This window comes from Neolamprologus multifasciatus, chromosome 9, assembly GCF_963576455.1.
Source record: "Neolamprologus multifasciatus chromosome 9, fNeoMul1.2, whole genome shotgun sequence".
Taxonomy (NCBI): Eukaryota; Metazoa; Chordata; class Actinopteri; order Cichliformes; family Cichlidae; genus Neolamprologus; species Neolamprologus multifasciatus.
In genome coordinates this window covers 9558024-9578899 of record NC_140447.1, presented here as the reverse complement: position 1 = coordinate 9578899, position 20876 = coordinate 9558024, and the positions used below count along the sequence as shown (strand labels likewise).

The following is a 20876-nucleotide window of genomic DNA, read 5'->3' as shown; positions in this document are numbered from 1 at the left end:
AAAAATCAGAATTATATTCAAACTGACTGAAATTTTGCTTTTGACAGCCACTCAAAACATTTCTGAACATGGCCATGATGAAACAGAAACCTCACAAAACCAGAGAAATGTCCTTAAGATCTTAGATCTAATGAGCAAACATGATGCATTAGTGAAAAGACGACCGTCACAAGGTCCCACAAATGCAAAATACATCAGCAAAAGCACTCAAAAGGAGATTCTGGGATGTTTAGCTGAAGTGGTGAGTGAGGAAATCCTCAAGAATGTTAAAGAAAGTTAACATTTTTCTATTTTGACACATAAGACAAAGGACATAAAAAACAAAAACTGAGTTGAGTTTAAGATCTTCTCTCTTAAACTCTTCCAGTTTAAGAGAGAAGATCATTTGATGTCTGGAGAAGTAAGGGATGTAACATAAAGAGAACGTGGTGGGCCAAATGATGGGGCTGCAGTGGTGAGTGGCAGGGGCTTTGGTGTCCAAATAAGAGTTAAGGAAGTTGCCAAATATACATTTTATGTATGCATTTCATCTTCACTGCAGTGCTCAGTGTTTAAATCGTGTCATTGCTGACTCTGTGAAAGATGTCGCAGAAGCTGCATGTTTTTTCACTGCTGGAAAGACTGTATACATTCATGTCAGGCTCACATGTTCACAATAATCAGATTAATATTCAAAAAGAAATGTTCGGTAGGCCAGCACAAGAATGACCAAAACTGAGTGATCCTAGGTGGTTCTGTTGCTTTGCTACGCATAAAAACCTTCCTGGCAGGTTGTCTGCAGTAATGAGAGCGCTGGAAGAAAATCCACAAAATGCTGTAGATGCAAGAGGATTACGCTCTCAGACTGACTCCACGGGACTCCTTATGGTCTTCAGAAAATTTCTACGTGAAACAAAGATTTTGTCTGAGAAGCTCCAGTAAATAAATGTGGACCCTGCCAAAGCAGCTGACCTTAAAGAAGCCCTCCAACAGACGTTTGAAGACTGCCTCAAAGAGGAGAGCTTTGATGAGCTGTGGCGTATAGCCACTGAAACATGCAATAGTTGCCATCTTTCTACCATTTCCAAATCAAAAAGACCAAAACAAACATCTAGCAGACTGTCTGATAGTCTTAGTCTTATCTACAGTTGGACAGAAAACAAATGTCAACAGCAAAGATGCCTTTACAGTCTCTATATTCCTTCCCATTATAGATAGGTGAGATCATTTCTCCATATATGACTCTGAATGGCAAGACTTACAAACTGAGATGTGCCATACAATACAACTTCTTGAAAGAAACAAAGCAAATGGCAGAGAGTGCCAATCCAGTTTGTCTTCTTGGAATTATTTTGCTTGTGCAATTGTCTGTGTTTCCTTAGAAGAGGTAATGATGCAATTAATAGTTTTAAAGCATTTTTGTGGATATTTTGTTGACTCCATCTACACATAGGGGATTTTCACATACTTCACTGAAGATGTGCTACCCTGCCGAGATCTCTTGCCCCTCCTTTGCCACCCCCAATGTAAAATTTTCTAGATCCGCCACTGCTGTAGTAAAAAAAAGTGAGAGGTTGTTTGTTTTTTTTCATATTTTGCAAAACCATTATCCAACACTAAAGTATGTTTAAACTCTTGTGCAGCTCCACTTTTCACACAATAGATCATTAGCAGGACAAAATACTGCATATGAGTTTGAAAACTGTACCCAGTGTTTTGTTTTTTGGCTTTACTCTAGTTTAAAGTAGTTTACACTGGTTTTATATATGTGGTTATATATTCCCCTCTTGCCCTTAGCCCCCCACCCAGCCACCCCCACACAGATTCCTGGTGACGCCCCTGTTCGTTTAAACTGGTGGGCGTGGTTTCGTGGTTTCGCGATTAAGCGGACGGGAGCTACTTTTCCTTACAGGAGCACTGTGCCAAGGGAGTGTTACCAGTGTCGGTTATAGTAGCCAATATTTTCTTTCCGTGAGTCCCATAACGCGTCTCACACTTTCAAAGGTAAGCCTGAATTTAAACTAGCTAATACTAATTTTGCGGAAGTTGACGTGGTATACCAGCTAACCTAGTTAGTTGTTAGCATTTATTAGCCCTGTGAGCCTACGAGCAGTCTAAAGTGCTCTTTAGCTTTTCTGCTCCACACCCTCTGCACTGCATTAATGGTTGTGTCACATTTTCCAAGACACTGTGCAGCAGAGAAGCATTGTACGTAAGTGAATTCATTGGCTACCTTAGTCATAACGGGATAGTGTAACATTAGACCGCTAATAGTTAAACGTAATGTCGAAGCAAAAAAAATCCTCCCGAAAACAAAAACCAAAACAAACCCGTCTGTGTGTTAGAACAACATCACTGCCTAGTTGCACGAATGGTTTCATTTAGAGGGAGGCTGGGAGGGCTAACAGTAGCGTCACAATTGTATACCTACGTAAACAAACGCAAACATGTCAGTATTTCAGGACGATCTTCACTAAACATTACCACAGCCGCTTACTGTTAAATCAGGGTTTATAGTACTATGTAGTGCAATGTGCTTTTTTTAACACCTCTATGTTGTTGTTTTCCCAGTTTATTACCAGTTAGACATGGCTGCCCAGTGTGTAACCAGGGTGGAGCTGACTGTGTCCTGTGACAACCTCCTGGACAAAGACGTCGGCTCAAAGTCAGACCCCCTGTGTGTCCTGTTAATGAACAGCTCTGATTCTCAGTGGTATGAGGTCAGTGTGTTTAGCAGGTCTAAATGATTTGAGTGTCAAACCCACCATCATCATTCCATACTAACTTTGAAAGGAACAGATGGATTCCTATGAGTCTCTCCCTACACTGGAAAGTTAATAAGACAGGATATCGGAAAGCCCACATGTTCTCTAGGTGCAATCGGTTATATCACTGTAGTAGGAGAAAAGCTACAGTACAGTGTTAATTGTTAACAGTGTTAAAAGAAGGGATAGTTTTAATTTCCTGTTTCCTCACTGTGTGTCTCAATACAAACTACTGCTTTGTGAAGAGTTCACAGCACTAATTTTTCTCTGACTAACTGATGCAATCTTTTCTAACAGGTGGGTCGCACAGAGAAAGTCCAGAATTGTCTCAGCCCAAAGTTTTCCAAGAAGTTTGTCGTTGACTACTACTTTGAAATAGTGCAAAAGCTGAAGTTTGGGGTTTATGACATTGACAACAAGACAATTGACCTGACTGACGATGACTTCCTGGGTGAACTAGAATGCACCCTGGGCCAAGTAAGGTTTCCTTCTCTTTTCCTCTTTTTGTAAGGCTGAAGGTTTTCAGTGTTCAACATTTCAGAATTCACTTCTGTTAAATGAAGTAAACAAGATTTTGCAGGTGCAAAACTGGTAGGACTTTGCTGTAAGAGGACACTACAGTGTTACCATGTTGCAGATGAAGCATTAACATCCCTGATAAGCAGTTGCTGGTTCGACTCTTATCAGTGTAAAGTGACCTCATGTGTTCATTATGCTTGATTTGTCATTTGCTTAATGGTCTGCAGGCTGCTGTGTATTACTCATTTATTCTCTTGTCTTCATTCTGAGCCTATTCATTCAAATTCGTTTGCTGTGGCTAATTGTCTTTGTCAAAGTGCATGTTTTTTTTGCTTGCTTTTAGGTTGTATCTAGTAAGAAACTGACCCGACCGCTTGTGTTGAAGAACAAATCGCCAGCAGGGAAAGGGACCATCACAGTGAGTGATGCAGAAAGCTGCAGATAAACCGTTGGATGGTGTTGTTTTGCTTTTGGCTCAGTCATTTATTTTTAATTGTGTTATAGATCAATGCAGAGGAAATAAAAGACAATAGGGTGGTGAATTTTGAAGTGGCAGCAAGAAAACTAGACAACAAGGTATGGCTGATACAGCTTCAACCCTTAAATTCGTTCTTCATTTTTAGGTATTATTAATCTCATTCCCTTTATTCATTTTCGTACACAGGATTTGTTTGGAAAGTCCGACCCCTACCTGGAGTTCTACAAGCAGACAGAAACGGGCTGGCAGCTGGCTCACAGAACAGAGGTGAACACAAAGCTTTTACACTGCTCCTGCCTATCCAAAAGATACCAAATAACAGAACTAAAAGTTGTAACTAGATACACAGATGAGGACAAAATGATCAAAATTCAACCAAGTGCTTTGTGTTTTTAACAGGGCACTTCTAAATAGGGCTGTGCGATATGACCAAAATATTCTATCGTCCTGATAACGATATAAATCACAAAAATGTAACATTTTCTGTAAATTCTGTGAATCTCGGGCAGCTTGACTTGCGGGAAGTGTTTCCAGCTGCGCGTCATGTAGCTGGAGTCGAGTGTTTTAACATATGCATGAAACGATACATGTTTAGACATAAGTTGTAACGGCCGCCGTTTTCTTTATGAGTATTTATTACACGGCGTGCTGCAGGGAAAAGCCTGTTCTAACGTTAGAGTCTAAGGTCTTTTTTTACTTCTCATCCGTAAATAATCTGCTCTTTCACGTGATTCAGATTATTTTGAAAAGTCTCAACAGGATCTTGAGCTTTATTGTGAAAGGTTAATGTGGAACATAAACAAGCGGACACGCGATGGTTTTACCGTCGTTGTTGCTAACCATAACGCATAAAAACAAGCGCTTGTCCGTCCGTAGTGTGGTTATATGAAATATAAGAGAAAGAGAGAACTTTAAGAAATTAATATAGCCACTACAGTGACCATCAAAACGATGAAAAAACATTGCCATGAACAGTTTATTTTGTGACACCACAAAACAAACAATAGCGTAAAATGAAACGATTGATGTTTTTATATCGTCATCCGATATATATCGTTATATCGAACAGCCCTACTTCTAAATATATTAGTTTTCTTTAGAAGACACATTATTTCTATTTGCACACAATAACAGAATTACTCCCGAAAAATGACCGGGGTCAATATTATTAGTACCCTGATAAACGGACCTTTTCATTGAGCTGTAGCACAGACCATTGCTGTGCAATGATGTGATTTTAGCTATTTAATGTTCAGAGGTTGTAAAATGAAGAGGGGAAGACTATCTTTAAATTTACACATACTATAAAAACATCAGGAGAGGTTTGAGCTGTCACTGGAGAAAGCGTCGTGCCAAAAATGAAAGCAATCAGTTTAGACTTGAGAAAAGAATTGTTGATGCTCTCAGAGGAGGAGATGGATGTGCAAAGTTATCACAGCATTTCTGAGTGTCAAGAGCTACAGCGAGAAGTATCAATTCATTATCATTATGATTGGAGAAAGAATGGAGACGCGTACAACCCAAAGATCATCGTCATCTCCAAAGTGAAACATGGTGGTGGGAATATTATGCTGGCGGATGCTTCAGTGTGTCTGAAACTGGGAATCTCATCAAGGTGGATGAAATCATGAAGAAAGAAGGATGTGGGAAGTAAAAGCAATGACCCATCAATTATGGCAGTCATGGCGAAAAACTATCTGCAGAAGAGCAAAGTTTCTCCTTATCACTAACTTTTCTCTGATGGAGGAACAGTGATTTTTCTCTTCACCCTCAATATGCAGGGTAAAAAGAGGAACTTCTGATGGTGTAACTGTTAAACACAGCTTTTGCACAATTATTATTAGCTAACACTAGCTTAGTTAGCAAGCTGCTCAGACACACATAGCTGCTAATTACTGGTGAATTACATACATGTCTCTCTTGGCAGTGTGTACCTCACAACAGGATGTATTATTTATCTGATAATACAATTAAAATGTTCCATAAGGCACTAACAGCAGAACACTCCAGTTTAGTGACTGGATTTGGTGGAGGTGAGGCGTAGCAGATGGCTTTAGGCTGTCTCTTCTCATCTACCTGTCAAAGAGGCCACACCCCAACTTTAAGTCTTAACCAAACAGGTGAGTGATTATAAAAGCTAGAGAGCCTGATACAAACAGTTTTCCGTACCAGGTTGTAAACCTGTTAATTAAAATTTTGAAGTTTGGCATTTTGAGAAGGGGGTTGACTCTGTTTTAGAGTCAGGCTCCAGACTCTATATTGTTGTTGTTCAGTGAGACATGGCATTAACTTAAGCCTGTGCTTTGTTTCTCAAATACTGAAAACCGGTTTTGATCCAAATGTGAGGGTGTATTTATAGCTTTTCTTTCTTGGAAGGACTGCGCTCTTGTTTGAGACCAAATAAGCTCCAGAGGGGAAAAAACATTTTTTCTCCTCCATGTGCTCCCCAGCACCTGATCAAGAACTCACTGTATTTCTGATACTAAAATTTCCTTTGTTGGATAACAAACTGTAGCTGTAGTTTTTGCGTTGTTGTTATTAAGATGTCAGCCTACCAGTTGGTGACACAGCAAACAAACAAACCACAGATGTGATAAAAGGAGCATATTTGACGTTTTCTCCAGTGACATGTTGACTAAACCAGACCGACTGGACTTGTAGTATTCTGCAGTATCTGATTGTGATGAACTGTTTTTCTCAGGTGGTGAAGAACAACTTGAATCCAACATGGAGGCCGTTTCGAATCCCTCTGCAGTCTCTCTGTGGAGGAGACATGGAGAAGCCAATAAAAGTAAGTAAATGATTTCAATCCACTGGGCACCTACAATCACTCTGATTTTTCTTGTTGAGTTCAAATTCACTGTTCTGCTTTAGAGCTGTCGGAGTAAGTGGTACTTCAAAACATACAAAGTAACTAGCGTGTTACAAATTAGCTTGATGATATTTTTTTTTAACCTCTGAAGCAAACATGTCAGGAAGGAAGCACTTTCCCACCATAGAGGACAAGTGAGTTATTTGTGAATCAAAGTATTTGTATTTTTACATCTCTCCATCGTTTCCTGTGTGATGTGTGCGTGAAAGGAGCAGATTGGGAACAAGGCGGTGTCTCTGCAAGGTGCTTGCCACTTTTATCAAGTTTACCATTCGTAAAAAGCAACACATACAAGTCCAGTCATTTTACTGTCCGCCTCTCTTCAAGAACACGTGGAGTACAAAGTGTTCATTTGAGTGTTACCTTTGCATGTTGTTTGTTTCTTCTGTTTTGTTTGTCTGCAGAGAGGAACTTCACCAAACCTTTTCTCATTTGTCTATAATGGCATCCAGCACTGCGGATATTTTTAGTTTTTATTCGGAGGCCTCCTAGTTACTGAGAATAATCCCATTTCCATAGAGAAAGTATTCTTAGCAAAGTCTGGTTATTTATTACTTCTACTTTGGGTGAACTGACCCTTAATGGAAGATTTTCCCCTCCAGTTTAACTCGATCACGACCAAATGTTTTTGCCCGTTTTCAGGTTGAGTGTTACGACTACGACAATGACGGGTCACATGATCTTATTGGAGTCTTTGAGACGACAATGAGACGCCTCCAAGAAGCCTCACACACTTCTCCGGTATGAGAGTACTGCAATATGTGGGCAGCTCAAACATTTCTACACTGTGTTTGAGTTGATGGCTAAAACTGCCCTTTGGTCTCTGAAGTTGCAACAGAATGTGGCCTTTACTGTGGTTTTATTCTTGCAGGCAGAGTTTGAATGCATCAACAGTAAAAAGAAACAGAAGAAGAAAGGCTACAAGAACTCTGGTGTTGTGAGCGTAAAGCTGTGCCAGGTGTGATACTGATTTTTGTTGTTGTTTTGTTTTTGCTTTTTAAACTGACTTGATGACCAGTATATTTGTTCCAGGTGGTGAAGGAGTATACCTTCTTGGATTATATTATGGGAGGCTGTCAGATTAACTTCACTGTGAGTCTCGTCTTCTCTGTTTCTTTCCCGTTTTCATTCATTCATCTTTGCAGTAAGGTTTTCTATAGCTTCACCTGCATGTTTGCCAATAGGTGGCCGTTGACTTCACAGGTTCCAACGGGGATCCTCGGTCACCCCAGTCTCTGCATTACATTAGTCCCCAGGGTGTTAATGAGTATCTCACTGCAATCTGGTCAGTGGGTAATGTCATCCAGGACTATGACAGGTAGGAATATATTTCACATACCTGATATTATTAGTGTAAACTATGAGATATTTAAAGCTACTTAAGTAGAGTTGTATGATAGGGACTCATTTAACTTGGCTGATAACTGTATCAACTTATTGGCAATGCAATCTATGGCTCATAATTCAAATAAGCTTTTGGTTTGTCTTTCATGTTTAGTGATAAGATGTTTCCTGCATTTGGCTTTGGAGCCCAGATTCCACCCACATGGCAGGTAAAGTTTCTGTTTATATGAAATGAGACATTTCCACACCACATAAGACAGTTTTTTGTTTGTTACCATACTGTAGATTGTGCTTTGACATTGTTAGATCACACTGTGAACCTGTGATGTTTGCTCTAATTTGCTGATTTTTCTCTGTTATATTCTGTTGTGTTACAGGTTTCCCATGAGTTTCCGCTCAATTTCAACCCATCAAATCCATATTGTGCAGGTGTGTTTACAGATAAATGCAGTGGAGCTGATGTTTCATTACTTACTATACACATGCACCCTAGTACACTGTAGTTCTCAGTTCGTAGTGTGTTTAATCAATGGTGTCTGTATGGGTGTGTGTAGGTATTGAAGGTGTGGTTGAAGCCTACAGAAGCTGCCTGCCGCAAGTCAAACTGTACGGTCCCACCAATTTCTCCCCGATTATCAACCATGTGGCCCGCTTTGCAAAGCAAGCCATCCAGCAGACCACTGCAGCTGTGAGTATTTCACCTCTTCAGCTCCCTCACTGTAGGCAAGGGCTTTCAGTTTCATATTTGAAATTTAATTTAATGCTTTAACATGCGGACCATCTACAATTGACAAAATAAGAGATTGATGCGTGCTTAACATACAACCCCACCCAGTGGATGAACTGAGGGACTGCACCAAGTAGGGCTGGGCTATATCATACCGTTCACAGTAATACCGGTGTAATTTTGGGCAACGATAGGAAAATGAAATATCACGATAGAATATGGGTAAAACGCACATGCGCAGTGCCTATGTTTACATACGCACATGGCGACGACGCAGAATGAGAAGAGCGAAAGTGGATCGTTAAATGAAACAGATGAACCAGAATTGGTTTATAAAAATGCTGCAACTTCAGTGGTGTGGAACTGGTTTAGCTTTCGTCCGTCAGATACACAACAAAGCTCTGTTTTTTGGTAGAGCATGCTAGCGGGCCGTTGTTATTACTGTGTTGTTTGGAAAATACGGCACACTTAAAATCAATCCTTTGATTTTTCTGAAAATCGACAGTGCCCCTTATACCCCCGTGTGCCTTATGTATGAATTCTGGTTGTGTTTACTGACCTCGAAACAATTTTATGTGGTACATAAAATCGAAAACCTTTCAAATGTTTTAGTACGACTTTGCTAAGCAATGAACCCGCACCGCTTGATGGATTGTCGGAGCATTACGGCTGTCGTAGTTAGGCGCCCCGCGGAGTGATACGTACTGTGCTTCAACATAATATTACCGTATTGTGTGTGTGTATAACCTCTTTTTAAGTTTTGTGGATATTGTACATGGTTATGCTGAGGATATGTCGGCCAATTTCCACTGGAAATGCCTTTTGGTTGAACTGTCAGCAAGGAATTTGCACTGTTAAATTTTCATATAACTGTAATGCACATAAAAAAACAGCTGCTTGTTTAAGTGAAAAAACATTGATGGGGTTTTTTGCACTAATAAAGTTGTGGAGTTGTAAAGCATTTTGTCTAGTGTCAGTTATATCGTTACTGCAAAATTTCAAATGTATATCGTGATAAATATTTTTGGTCATATCGCCCTGCTCTAGCACCAAGGACTGGTATAAGATAAATAGGGGTTGTTCTATGCTGTGAATAATGCAAAGCTACTCTGGCAAAGTCCAAGAATAACATTATGGATCAGAAGGATATGAGCCTAGTAGGTTACCTTTTACTGTACAACTCTGTGAGCATTTGCGATATTCCACATGGGATATGAGCCTGCACTGAAGAGTAAGAGATATTAGTAATGTCATGAGTAGTGCAGTCTACAAATTCATATGTTTAGTCATCGGTTCAGTAACATCATAGTGTGTTAAAGTCTTAGCACTCAACTTGAAAACCTTGCAAAAACATTTGCTTTTGGAGCAAGCAAACTCAAAAATGCTGCTTTTTTTGTTCCTGTTGTCCTGATGATTCACAGCAATACTTTGTTCTCCTGATCATCACTGATGGAGTGATCACGGACATGGACGAGACGCGCAACGCTATCGTCAACGCATCTCGCCTGCCCATGTCTATCATCATCGTCGGGGTTGGAGGGGCGGACTTCAGTGCCATGGAGTTCCTGGATGGAGACGATGGTCGTTTGCGCTCTCTCACTGGCGAGGCTGCCATGAGAGACATTGTCCAGTTTGTACCATTCAGGCAGTTTCAAAATGTAAGTGACAGTAAAAACATCAAGTTTTTGTTATATATCTATATGTACCAGGTTTCTGGATGCTGTTAGCTTTGGGTGTCCCCCTGATTTTTCTGTCCTCATTGCATGTACTTTGTTTTTTGTTTTTTTTCTAAGCTGACATTAAAATTACAAACTAAACGGAGCAGAGTGTTTCTCGAGCCAATACCAGTTAATCATATATATCCAAAGTGAGGGATTGCCTGCGCCTCAGCCTAAAAATCATCTAAGCTGTTTTCACACATGAAATGTTGCGGGAAACATGTTAGGACAACCAGAGAATGTCCAACAATGCCCATGTGGGCCCACAGTGGGAAAGTGTGGGTGAACTGTGGGGTTGTGTAGGCGGGGCAAACCCACACTTACACCATGTAAGTCCCAAGTTGGTTGTGCTAATGCTGGGTCTCTGTTTCGTGTAGTCCACTCTATGGGCTGCCTCACTGGAGCCTTACATTTCATGCCAGTGAAATATGCTGTTTGGTGTAGGAGAGGAGGTTTCATGGGCTCTTCCCACATGAGTGCGTTGTTAAAAGAGAGCCGGGAGGCTGACGGCCGTTTAATGTCCAGTCTGACTGAGACACATGCATTACCACAACCTGTGTAAAGTCTGGAAACATGCAGAGCTACAGTGCATGTGTGAAAACAGCTTTAGCTTATCTCTTTGCTTTGTTTTATCCATTTCTTTTCAGGCGCCCAGCCAGGCTCTTGCCCAAAGCGTATTGGCCGAGTTACCTCAGCAAGTGACCTCCTTCTTCAGTTCATTGAAACTGAAGCCTCCCCAAGATCCTAGTCCTTCATAGGGGTACCTCAGAAATCTTAAGTCATAAACCCTGCTTTCATCTAACTTCTCCTTCACCTGCACGAAAAACTGCAACAATGAATCACTGCATGCGATTCATCATCAGTCTGGTACAACAAAGTCTGTCGTACTGTCTGAGGATCTGTGGCTCTGGTTAAAGGCACTGGTGGCACTCTAACTTATATTAAAGGAAAATTCCTCTATTTACGTAACGCTGTTAAAGCGGCACTTTGTTGTTAAAGTGATAAGCAGTTGAGCAAATCTTTGATCGGTCCAGGAGTGTTTTAGTAGGTTTTGATTAATGTTTATCTACCACCGGCCTCAAAAGTATAATCATCTCTGCTGGAGTTTGACATAATTACAGCCTCAGAAAGTGTCAAGATAACATCTGAAATGCAATGTTTATTAAAATGTGTGGAATTTTCCTTTAAGCTCTCTTCATTTCCACGACTCTCTCCTTGCTGTGTTCAATACTCGCGCAAGGAATCAGTTAAAAACATGTAGAATTATTTTCCTCTTCACTGTTTTTGACTTAACTCTTTTTGCTCCTCAGGCACCGAAGGAAGCGCTGGCAAAGACCGTGCTGGCTGAAGTACCAGGTCAGCTGGTGGATTTTTTTAATACCATGAAACTGAGTCCACCCAACTCCAACCCTGCAACCAACCCTGCAACCAACCCTGCAACCAACCCTGCAGGCACTGTGTAGCAGACTCATCTCATCTCCAACAACTATAGATCACCTCATAGCTTCCTCACATTATGCAATCACCACACTGACATAAAAGAAAATACACATCCTACACAATCACTCTCCTAGGTTGAATAATTTGTTATTGCTTTTAGATGCTAAAACAGGCTCGGTGCTTTTGAGATTACAGTGAATTCTAAAGCAACTGCAAGATAACCCACACTAAGATTTAAGGCTTTAGTGTTAATGTAAGATTTACTGAATAACAGGATATTCAGATTTACAAGATAAAACACTGCAAAGCAGTGTGATAGATTTCTTTTTTTTAATGCGTGTTTGTTGGCTCCAGAACCAAATTATAAAAATTAGGTAAAATGTTGAATAGGGAGTTCTGGGCTTCTCTGCTTAGGCTGCTGCCCCCACGAGCCGGCCCCAGATAAGCGGAAAAAAATGGATGGATGGAGGTAAAATGTAAAATAATATAGATTATCTTTTGATAGCATCATACCACATGTTTATTCTTGTTGTTTTTGGCACGTGGAGCTTCTTCTAAAAGCTGTGGCATTATTGCACATTTATAGCAAAACTATTATTCTGTTTAATTAGAATGAAATGCCAAACCCAGAGTATTATTCTGAAATGATGTTGTGATAACTGGAATGTATAATGCCAGTTTCTAGTTTTGTGTCAGCTACATCTAGGATACTTTATCACTTGGATGAAGATTAGCAAAGTTACCACGGGATCATTCCTTCAACTGGACCAACAACTAAGAGGAACATAAATCAGTATTAAACATGCTCGCACAGTAGAAACCAAACTCAGGACTGATCGTTAGTCATATATAGAGTCTGACTGATACAGTAGTTTTTAAGATCGATAACAATATTTGGTGAGTTTAATAATCTGATACTTTGATATATAGGCACACTTTTTTGTTTTTTCTTCTCTTACCTTGTTTACTCTGCCCACCTTTGCTTGCTTTGTGGCTTTCCAAACATACGCGCTGCCAACAGGAAAGCTGCATGTTTCAAGGGCATATCTACCGTAACTTCTTTACCTGATACTGAAGGATTGGCAAACAGCTAACATTGTTCGGGTGATAAATGGGTCAGGTCCTAGTCATGTACATGTATGTTTTTACCTTTTTGTTTTTATATGGTTTTACAATGAAACAAATGTATCACGTTTCATCTGCTTTGTGGTCTGAAAGAAGTGGGAACTGTGCCTTCATTGTGCATTAAGCATGCAAATAAAGCCTATTTTATTCAAACAAATTAAATCAGAACATCATTTAACCCTTACAAAGAACTAGAAACTGTTTATTTCTCATGCACACAGTAAAGTTGAAGCCATTTCTGTTTCTACTAATGTTCCTACTACAATTAATTCCACAGCTTAGTTTAGGATGTTGATCAACTCTGCAAACTAAAGCCAGTGGGAAGTGCCCTGAAAATGCATTCTTTCTAATGCCCACAGTATACGTGTGTGTATATGTGTATACTGAAGAAATATGTTTATAAATGCATGGGTGTGTGCATGTGCACAGGTACATATGTATGTTTATATTTGAGAATGTATTTATTTCCATGTTTGTTTGTTTGCAGCTGAACATATATGTCAGGATAAAGTTTATTGCTATCAATTTTCCATTGATTGCACCCCAGTACCTAGCTGTCTATGCCCCATCTATTCTGTCCTTTACAGCTTTATAGTCCTGTCTTTCTTGTTATGTCTCATGTGAATGTTCCTCTGTACAAAAAAACAACTTAGAAAAAACATTCAAGCCAAGACATCGTGCTATTCAGCTTGAGTTTATCTTTTCAATATCTTTTATCATTTTTCTTCAGTTCCAGTTTAAGATTCATGCTTTTTCCCCACCCAATTCAGAGCTTATAATGAGTGTCTGTATGGCCTTTGTGACACTGGTGGAGAGTTGCTCAGACTCTAGGAGGCCATGCTCAAGAGAGGGCGAGGAGGCAGCTCCCAGAAGCCCTGCAGGATGCAGGGAACTACCTCTGTCACCACTTCCTGTGTAGTGAGCATTTCGGAGCTATGCGTTACCTGCTGCTTCTCTTTAAGAGTTTGAATGTAACTTCAAACCATGCGGAGGAGTTTAGGTGTTTTGTAGAATAAAGTTATAAGAATGATCTTTTAAACCTATTTAAAGAATCACAGAAATATTGATTCTACATTAGACTTTTTTTTACTGCTCTTTGAGTTCAGCAGGAGGAGGTGAACCTACAGCTGGGAGCGATTCCCTGGTGGGTGGGAGGATCGTATTTCCGTTATTCCTGGTCTGTACCTCAGACAAGAACTGAGTCAGCTTTTTGAAGTTTTCCTACAGAAAGAGTACTAAGACGGCAACACGTACACCTCTGACAACACACTCCTAATGATTTGTCTTCTCAGTGTTGCCATAATGTTTTCAGTTGTTAAATACTAAACTAAAAGCAGATAATTCAGTGTTGAAATATTCCACAAAAGTTCCACATTAAGAAAAGTGACCCCAGACAGTCTACAAAGGTGTTTTTCTGTCCACAAAGTAAATATGATTCAAGAATCACCAATTACAGGATTTCAGCTAAAAAGAAATATTCACATATCAGATTTCTCTAGATTTAAGTCTTAATGAATAACACGTTCACTTTGTGAGTTACATTCCCCCCGTGAGGCAAAGAAATGATAAAGCAAAGTATACTTAAGGGCAGACCTCCCATGATATTGCCAAATCACCACCGTATAATTTCTCCCTTGGCCTCTCAGTTGAGGTCTGGTTTCAAAAAGCTTGACTTGATATAAACTGTACAACTTACCGAAATTATTACCACATAATATCAGTCAAGGTATTATTCAGCTATTAGTGAATCAATCAATTGAGACTAAAATTCAAAAATAAATGCTCGTGCAAAGATCACACAAATACTTTATTGTGTAAAAGTGTACAAAGATACAGCTTGTTCACTGATGTCACTGTCAACAATGCAGAGTGATAGCAGTTGTGACTTAGAGATACTAATCCCCTCAGGCTAACGACCTATAATCAGGCACTTCACATTATTATATAAAAATAGGTTACTGCCTTTGTGGAGCTGTTCTTATTTAGTGTCACATTTCCTGCTGACATCACCTTCTGCTCAGGCTGTGAACCCAGCTTATCTGAACTATTGCCTGAAACATGACACGTGAGCACTACAGCAAACGTCTGATCTACAGTGAAGATGGATGCATCTCAGTGCTACAAACCTACATAAATCACCTTATAGATCACATGACTAAGACATTCTTTACTTTGCGTTACAGTGCTGAAGCTCTTCAACTTCTCCAAAGTAGCTAGTGGAAACCTCACATCTTGAGTGGAGGTTTATTTTCAGTTCTCCAGCAGTTCAGCCGACTGTATTTTTTATGTCAGTTCTGCATAAATCAAAGAGCTTGAAATGCTGGAAGAGGAGCCGGATCTGGATATAATTACATTCGGTGGATTTTGTGGTGATCCATGAACTGTTTGAGGTTCTGCAGGTTGTCCCACCACGTGAAGAGGAAGGTCTCTGCAATGAGACTGAACCAGGGCGTGATCTCCAGTTCTTTGCGCTTGGCCTTCTCCAACATCTCCTTCAGCTCCTCTTTGCTCACATAACAGTGGCTTTTGATCTCATTGGGGTCTGGATTCAAGTCCACATCCTGTGGAGAGGCATAAGAAAGGATTGTCTTTGATGCATGACTGATAGACAAAAGGCAGACTCACAGACGAATGAAATCCAGATACACACTAACAGCTGTCTGTAAAGTTAATTTGCTCAGGAGTAATCATGTTTTTTGCTGCATTCCTGCTTCCTCTAAGCCGGTGCTCTCTCATATTGTCTGCACCTTGTAAACATGAGGCCTCTGTGCTCATACCCAGAGCTGTATGCCTTTGAGACCACATTAGGGATGCTCTCTATATGATACAGAGAGCCATTACTTGCACATATGCTGACCTCATTATAGGAAAAACTGGACATGTTTAATGTGAGCTGTCACAGTTTGCATGCTTAACTTTAAATTGTACCCGTATCTGTAGAACACCTTAAAATTTAAGGTGATAATATTCAGTTGTATGATTGTGGTCAGTGACTCACTGAGCTAACATGCACCTAATATATGTGCATTTTAATTTTTGCATGCCAGTCACAAACACACACATTAGAGCAGTTTCACCTGAGGCAGGTCCACCTCACATCAGTGTCCTGCAGAGTGGCCACAAGTTAGTCTGAAGAGCTTAATGATTACATCCTGTGTACATAAAGCATATTCCTAAATGAAGCCATTCTTTTAAATCCGCACAACTCATTTACTCAGAGGTACTCAGGCCAAGGCTTGTTATTTACACAGGTGAACTGAAGCTGTCACATCAAGCCTGCACACTGTGTAAGGTAGATTTAGCCTTTCAGGTTAAAACAAAAATCACTGAGTACAGTGGATATAAAAGTGTACACATCCCTGTTAAAATGCCAGGTTTTTATGATGTTAAAAAAAACAAGACCACAAAATTTTTTTTTCAAATCTTTTCCCACCATTAACATGACCTTCGACCTCTGCACAATTCAACTGAAAAACAAACAGATCTGTTGTGGGGAAAAATATGAATAATTAAAAACGTACAATAAGGGAGGCTGCCAAGATACCTACAGCAGTACTGAAGGATGTGCAGGTATTTCTGGCATATACTGGTTGTGTGCTACATATGACAACATCCTGTATGTTGTCATATGTGTGGACTATGGGGCAGGGTTTCAAGACGGAAGCCTTCTCTGACAAAGAAAGACATCCAAGCCCAGGCACAATTTGCAAAAAAAATTTAAAAAAATGCTAAAGTCTCTCAAAAGCATGTTGCCATGGTGGTGGCGGTATCATGCTTAGAAGTTGATTTTTATCAGCTGGAACTGGAGCTTTATTTGAGGTGGAGGGAATTATGAACACCAAACACCAGTCGCTTTTGGCTCAAAACCTTCAGTCATCTGCTTGAAAGCTGAAGATGAAGAGGAATTTCACCTCCAATGACCCCAAGCATATATCCAGATCAAGATAAGAAATATTTTCTTTTAGTGAAAGTTTTGCACAGGAGATGACCTCACAATCTGACAGCTGGAGCACTTTTACAAGGAAGAGTGGGCAAATGTAGCCAAATCAAGATGTGCCATGCTGATGGATTCTTACCTAAAAAGGGTAAATGCTGTAATTAAATAAAAAGTTGCTTCAACAAAGTTTTAGTTTAAATGTGTGCATGCTTATGCAAGCAGCTTATTGTCCATTTTTTGTCTTTTAGATTTTTTCCCATAACAGTTTTGAATGTTTTTCAACTGAACTGTGCAGGTTGTATGCACATAACACAGGGGAAAAGCTTTGAGGGTCATGCACACCATTTACATCCACTGCATTTGTATCTAACAGATACTACAGCACTACCTTCTGCACAAAAAGGATGTAGTCAATCTCATGTTCTCCCCAAACCCCATCGGACTGGGCCTTGTAATGGATTCTTGTTAGGTATGTCATTTCATCTGGAGTCACCTGAGGAGAAACAGGAAAGTGGAGATCACACACAAGCAAAGATTTGCCACAATCCTTAGTAATCCTCTTCCAGTGTGGGTGGAAATCAGAATTGAAACACACACCTGCTCCATGGGAATACCCAGCTCTGCGCCGAGTCTCCTCTGAGCAGCTCTCCTCACCCCCAACACATCCTTCTCCTCCAGCTCACTGTCTGTGTGTAGAGGATGACTACAGCATGTGTTTGTGAAGCAGCCTGCACAAAAAACACACACACAGACACAGAGGATTGTTAAAACCTATAAATACTGCTTAGCCTCTGAGGAGACCGCAGGAGAATTTAAAAATAGTGAGACCGACCTGGAAAAGTGATTTTGGCGTCAGACCTCTGCTGTAAAAGCAGCTTCTCCTCGCTGTTGAAAATAAAGACGCTGAAAGCTCTGTGCAGCAAACCTGTTGGCAAGAACAAACAACATGCATAGAAATGAGTGATGCTGAACAATACCTGTGTGGATCTGTGTGGATCCTAATGTGGAAGACAGGCACCTTTGTCGATGTTGGAGTTGAGGTGGCAGTTTTTCTTAGTGTCCGCTCCGATCTTGAGGTCGTTCTCGTCGATGAGGATGCACATCTCGGACAGAAGCTGCACCTGCTTCTCATCCAGGTGATCGGTGGTTACTTCGGGCATTCTGGCTGCAGACTGCAGGTGTCTGACTTTACTGCAGCGCACAGGGTAGCAAACAGTTCATGATTCACCAATTTATCAGTGTTGGCTTTTAAATGGCACTTTTCATTTGAATGACAGGCTTCACCGTTGTATTTTGTTCTGTAGTTTTACAGTAGATGAAAACAGGATTATTGTGAGGTGCTTCTGAAAGCTCTAGAAAATGGACCTTACGTTTTATTCCAAGTTTAGGATTCAATATTCACACTCAAGGAATATTGTATAGCAATAACACTGAAAATCCAAAATCAAGAGACTCCGTGAAATGATCAAGAAACCCTCTTTGAAACAATGAAACACATGAAACGTTGGTATCTTGCTAGTTCTGTATAGCTTTTATATTAAGACAAAAGTTTACTAAATACCCCTGCTAAAACATATAAAGCATGCCGTACTGGCGACAATATACTGAGGATTTGAGCCACGATCATAACAGTGTGTTCTTTAACCCTTATGTAAAGCTATGTCAAGTGCAAGACTTTGTTTTAGACAGAATTTGGCCTGAGTTTTGTTGGTAGCTGTGATAACCCGGAGCAAACAAACAAACGCGCTGCGGCACTCAGCTATCAATAGCCCAAAAAACAGCGTTACTTCCTGTTTACGGCTAATAAGCTTAACTGTTAGCTGGCTTTTAAACTCAGTATTTTGGGCCTGTTTCAGAAACCTACGTCCTTCCATCTTACCTGGATATCGCTCTGCCGCAGGTAGTAACAGCTGCGCACGCAGGTCTGGATCGCCGCAAAGCTCCTGTGGTAGAACAAGGTGCGTTTGATTTCAGCACAGCGGCTCCCTCCCTGGATAGCATCCGGAGGACCGCCCACACAGCCCGCGCCATGGCCTGAGAGAAACAGAAAACCAATCACGGGGACCGTGGGTGTGGTCGGTGAAAAAACGGCCAGGATCGCAGTGGGTCGGGATCGGAAGGTTAAATCACGCTTCTTGACAAGGTTATTCTGCGAGATTACCACCACTCTATAATTCAGATATATTTAACTTACAATGACACAAGAGAGAGAGAGCTCGGCTATCAAGTGCTGTTCAAACACGCGATTTTATAGCATTAAGGTTCCTGTTTTAGATCAAGTGCAGTTCATGTTACATCCATATAGGAAAGCCATAGAACTTAATACAAGGCCTAACCAAAGGCCAGTGACGGGATCAAAGAACTGTAATAAGTGTTCTTTTTTCCAGGTGTTTGTCCTTACCTGATAACTAAATCTAGTATATTACTTTGAGTCTGAGTCTGCTACTCGTACATAACAAGACTTTCTCCAGCAGTGTTGTCACTGGGGATGCACATGCAGGCCTCCAAGGTGCAGGCTCGCTTATCAAGCCCACTATGTCCCTTCAACTGAATTCTACTGATCTGTTTTGACTGTAAGTTACACTAACTCATACAATTCGGTAGTGAAACTCTCAAACACCTACATTTCCGGTAAGTTAATGCAGTTCAAGCTCCATTAATCATTCCAACTAATTATTCGTATGATTGTTGCAGAAGCAATCACGGTAACCAGGAGGACACTGAGCCGATACGGTCAGATTTTGGGAAGCATGTCTCTTTGAAACCAGTACAAGGTGATTCACCAGGTGTACAGCTAGCTTTAAAGCATGGCTCTACTCAAAACTGGCAAAACAAATAAAATGAAAATGTGATGAGGCTATTGTGCTAGTGATCCACTTCTACACCCAGGAAAATGCCTCTCTTGTTTTGCCTCTGCAATCTAACAGAGACATTTTTGCACTTTTATAACTGTGGCTACACCTCTCCATAAGTGTACTATGCATATATGCTTATAAATATACAGACAGCCATCTTTAAAAGGCAACCGGAACAACTTGTGACAGTCTGGCCCTGCATTTATAATGGAACTGCATCATATTACATATATTTAATTCAGTGAGGAGGACATATTTTGATGATGCAACTTTGATAAAAAAAATAAAATAAATAATAATAATAATATATATATATATATATAGGAACATGGTATAGGAATAAACTACTCCAAAGTTTATGCAAACACAAGTATGATTGCGTTATATTAATCAAGTATAGTTATGTATTAATAAAACATTAAAGTTACTTATTTTAAATTTTCATCGTCAAAACCTTCGTTACCTGTTCACTAAAGCTATCAAGAGAAGGTGAAGAAAGAAGGGCAATACCAAGTTGTACCACAAGATGGTGCAATGAATCCATCTAACATTTATTCTACCTGGTAACTCATATTTTTAATAGTGGCCACACAAAATAAAAGGAATAAAGGAGCAAACAAGAAGTGAAGTACAAATCCCCAAACACTCCAAGTTAAAATTCAATTGCATAAAACAACTTTAAGGTCTAAGCTGAAAATGGTTACGACCCAACAGCTCCGTTCCAGTAGACTCTGTTTCATGTTTTCCTCCAAGCCCCGACTGTCAACACGCCATCTGACCACTGCACAGCACATCTGCGCCACCCAGGCTTCTGTCAACTGAACATAAGTATGCACCGGCTGTTGTATATACACGCTACGGAGAAAGCGACAAAGCATTGAATTACTCACGAAAGCTGTACTTTCTTTAAGGTTTGCAAATCACGTCTTTTACCGTGTTTCGACGGTGTTTTAGGGCGCAGTCTGTCGGAACGACTAGCGCTTCCAGTTACTAACCTCACGGCTTTTCATTCGTTGTCCTCCCAGCCGCGTGACAGCTCATTGGCTAACAAAGTGCAAACACGGTCTACGTTACACGGAAGTAGAGTGCACAAATAATATACGTCATGTGTCAAAAT

The 20876-nt window shown here is 40.3% G+C and overlaps 3 protein-coding genes across 7 annotated transcripts in view; 2 read left to right on the top strand and 1 right to left on the bottom strand.

The window, feature by feature from the left end:
• The first annotated feature begins 1834 nt into the window (after positions 1 to 1834).
• On the top strand, positions 1835 to 13165 carry LOC146510994 (copine-3-like). 2 transcript variants are annotated; one of them, XM_085172479.1, is made up of 17 exons: positions 1835 to 1983; positions 2551 to 2699; positions 3042 to 3221; positions 3607 to 3681; positions 3768 to 3839; positions 3928 to 4008; positions 6443 to 6532; positions 7256 to 7354; positions 7485 to 7571; positions 7646 to 7705; positions 7798 to 7931; positions 8112 to 8166; positions 8335 to 8386; positions 8512 to 8645; positions 10106 to 10342; positions 11050 to 11162; positions 11713 to 11849. In XM_085172479.1, the coding sequence occupies exons 2-16, from the start codon at positions 2568 to 2570 to the stop codon at positions 11158 to 11160; spliced, it is 1599 nt and encodes a 532-aa protein (XP_085028605.1). In that variant the 5' UTR covers positions 1835 to 1983; positions 2551 to 2567; the 3' UTR covers positions 11161 to 11162; positions 11713 to 11849. The 2 variants fall into 2 exon arrangements, with proteins under 2 accessions (XP_085028605.1, XP_085028604.1); XM_085172478.1 differs by lacking the exon at positions 11050 to 11162 and having other exon boundaries at positions 11713 to 13165.
• On the bottom strand, positions 12979 to 20784 carry idi1 (isopentenyl-diphosphate delta isomerase 1). Of its 3 annotated transcripts, none has more exons than XM_085172516.1 (7): positions 20755 to 20784; positions 18784 to 18938; positions 17923 to 18095; positions 17737 to 17829; positions 17502 to 17632; positions 17293 to 17397; positions 12979 to 15528 (listed from the first exon to the last, which is right to left on the bottom strand). In XM_085172516.1, exons 1-7 carry the CDS (start codon positions 20767 to 20769, stop codon positions 15316 to 15318), a joined length of 885 nt encoding a protein of 294 aa, XP_085028642.1. In that variant the 5' UTR covers positions 20770 to 20784; the 3' UTR covers positions 12979 to 15315. The 3 variants fall into 3 exon arrangements, with proteins under 3 accessions (XP_085028642.1, XP_085028645.1, XP_085028643.1); XM_085172519.1 differs by having other exon boundaries at positions 20693 to 20767; XM_085172517.1 differs by having other exon boundaries at positions 20650 to 20755.
• The window catches only part of LOC146510992 (WD repeat-containing protein 37-like), a 31189-nt gene continuing 30787 nt past the window's right edge, over positions 20475 to 20876 (top strand). Inside the window, exon 1 of one of the 2 annotated variants that reach the window (XM_085172483.1) lies at positions 20475 to 20587. The gene's annotated coding sequence lies outside the window, so the exon portion shown is untranslated. Of the gene's footprint in view, positions 20671 to 20876 lie in introns of both variants that reach the window. The other variant, XM_085172485.1, reaches the window with a different exon arrangement.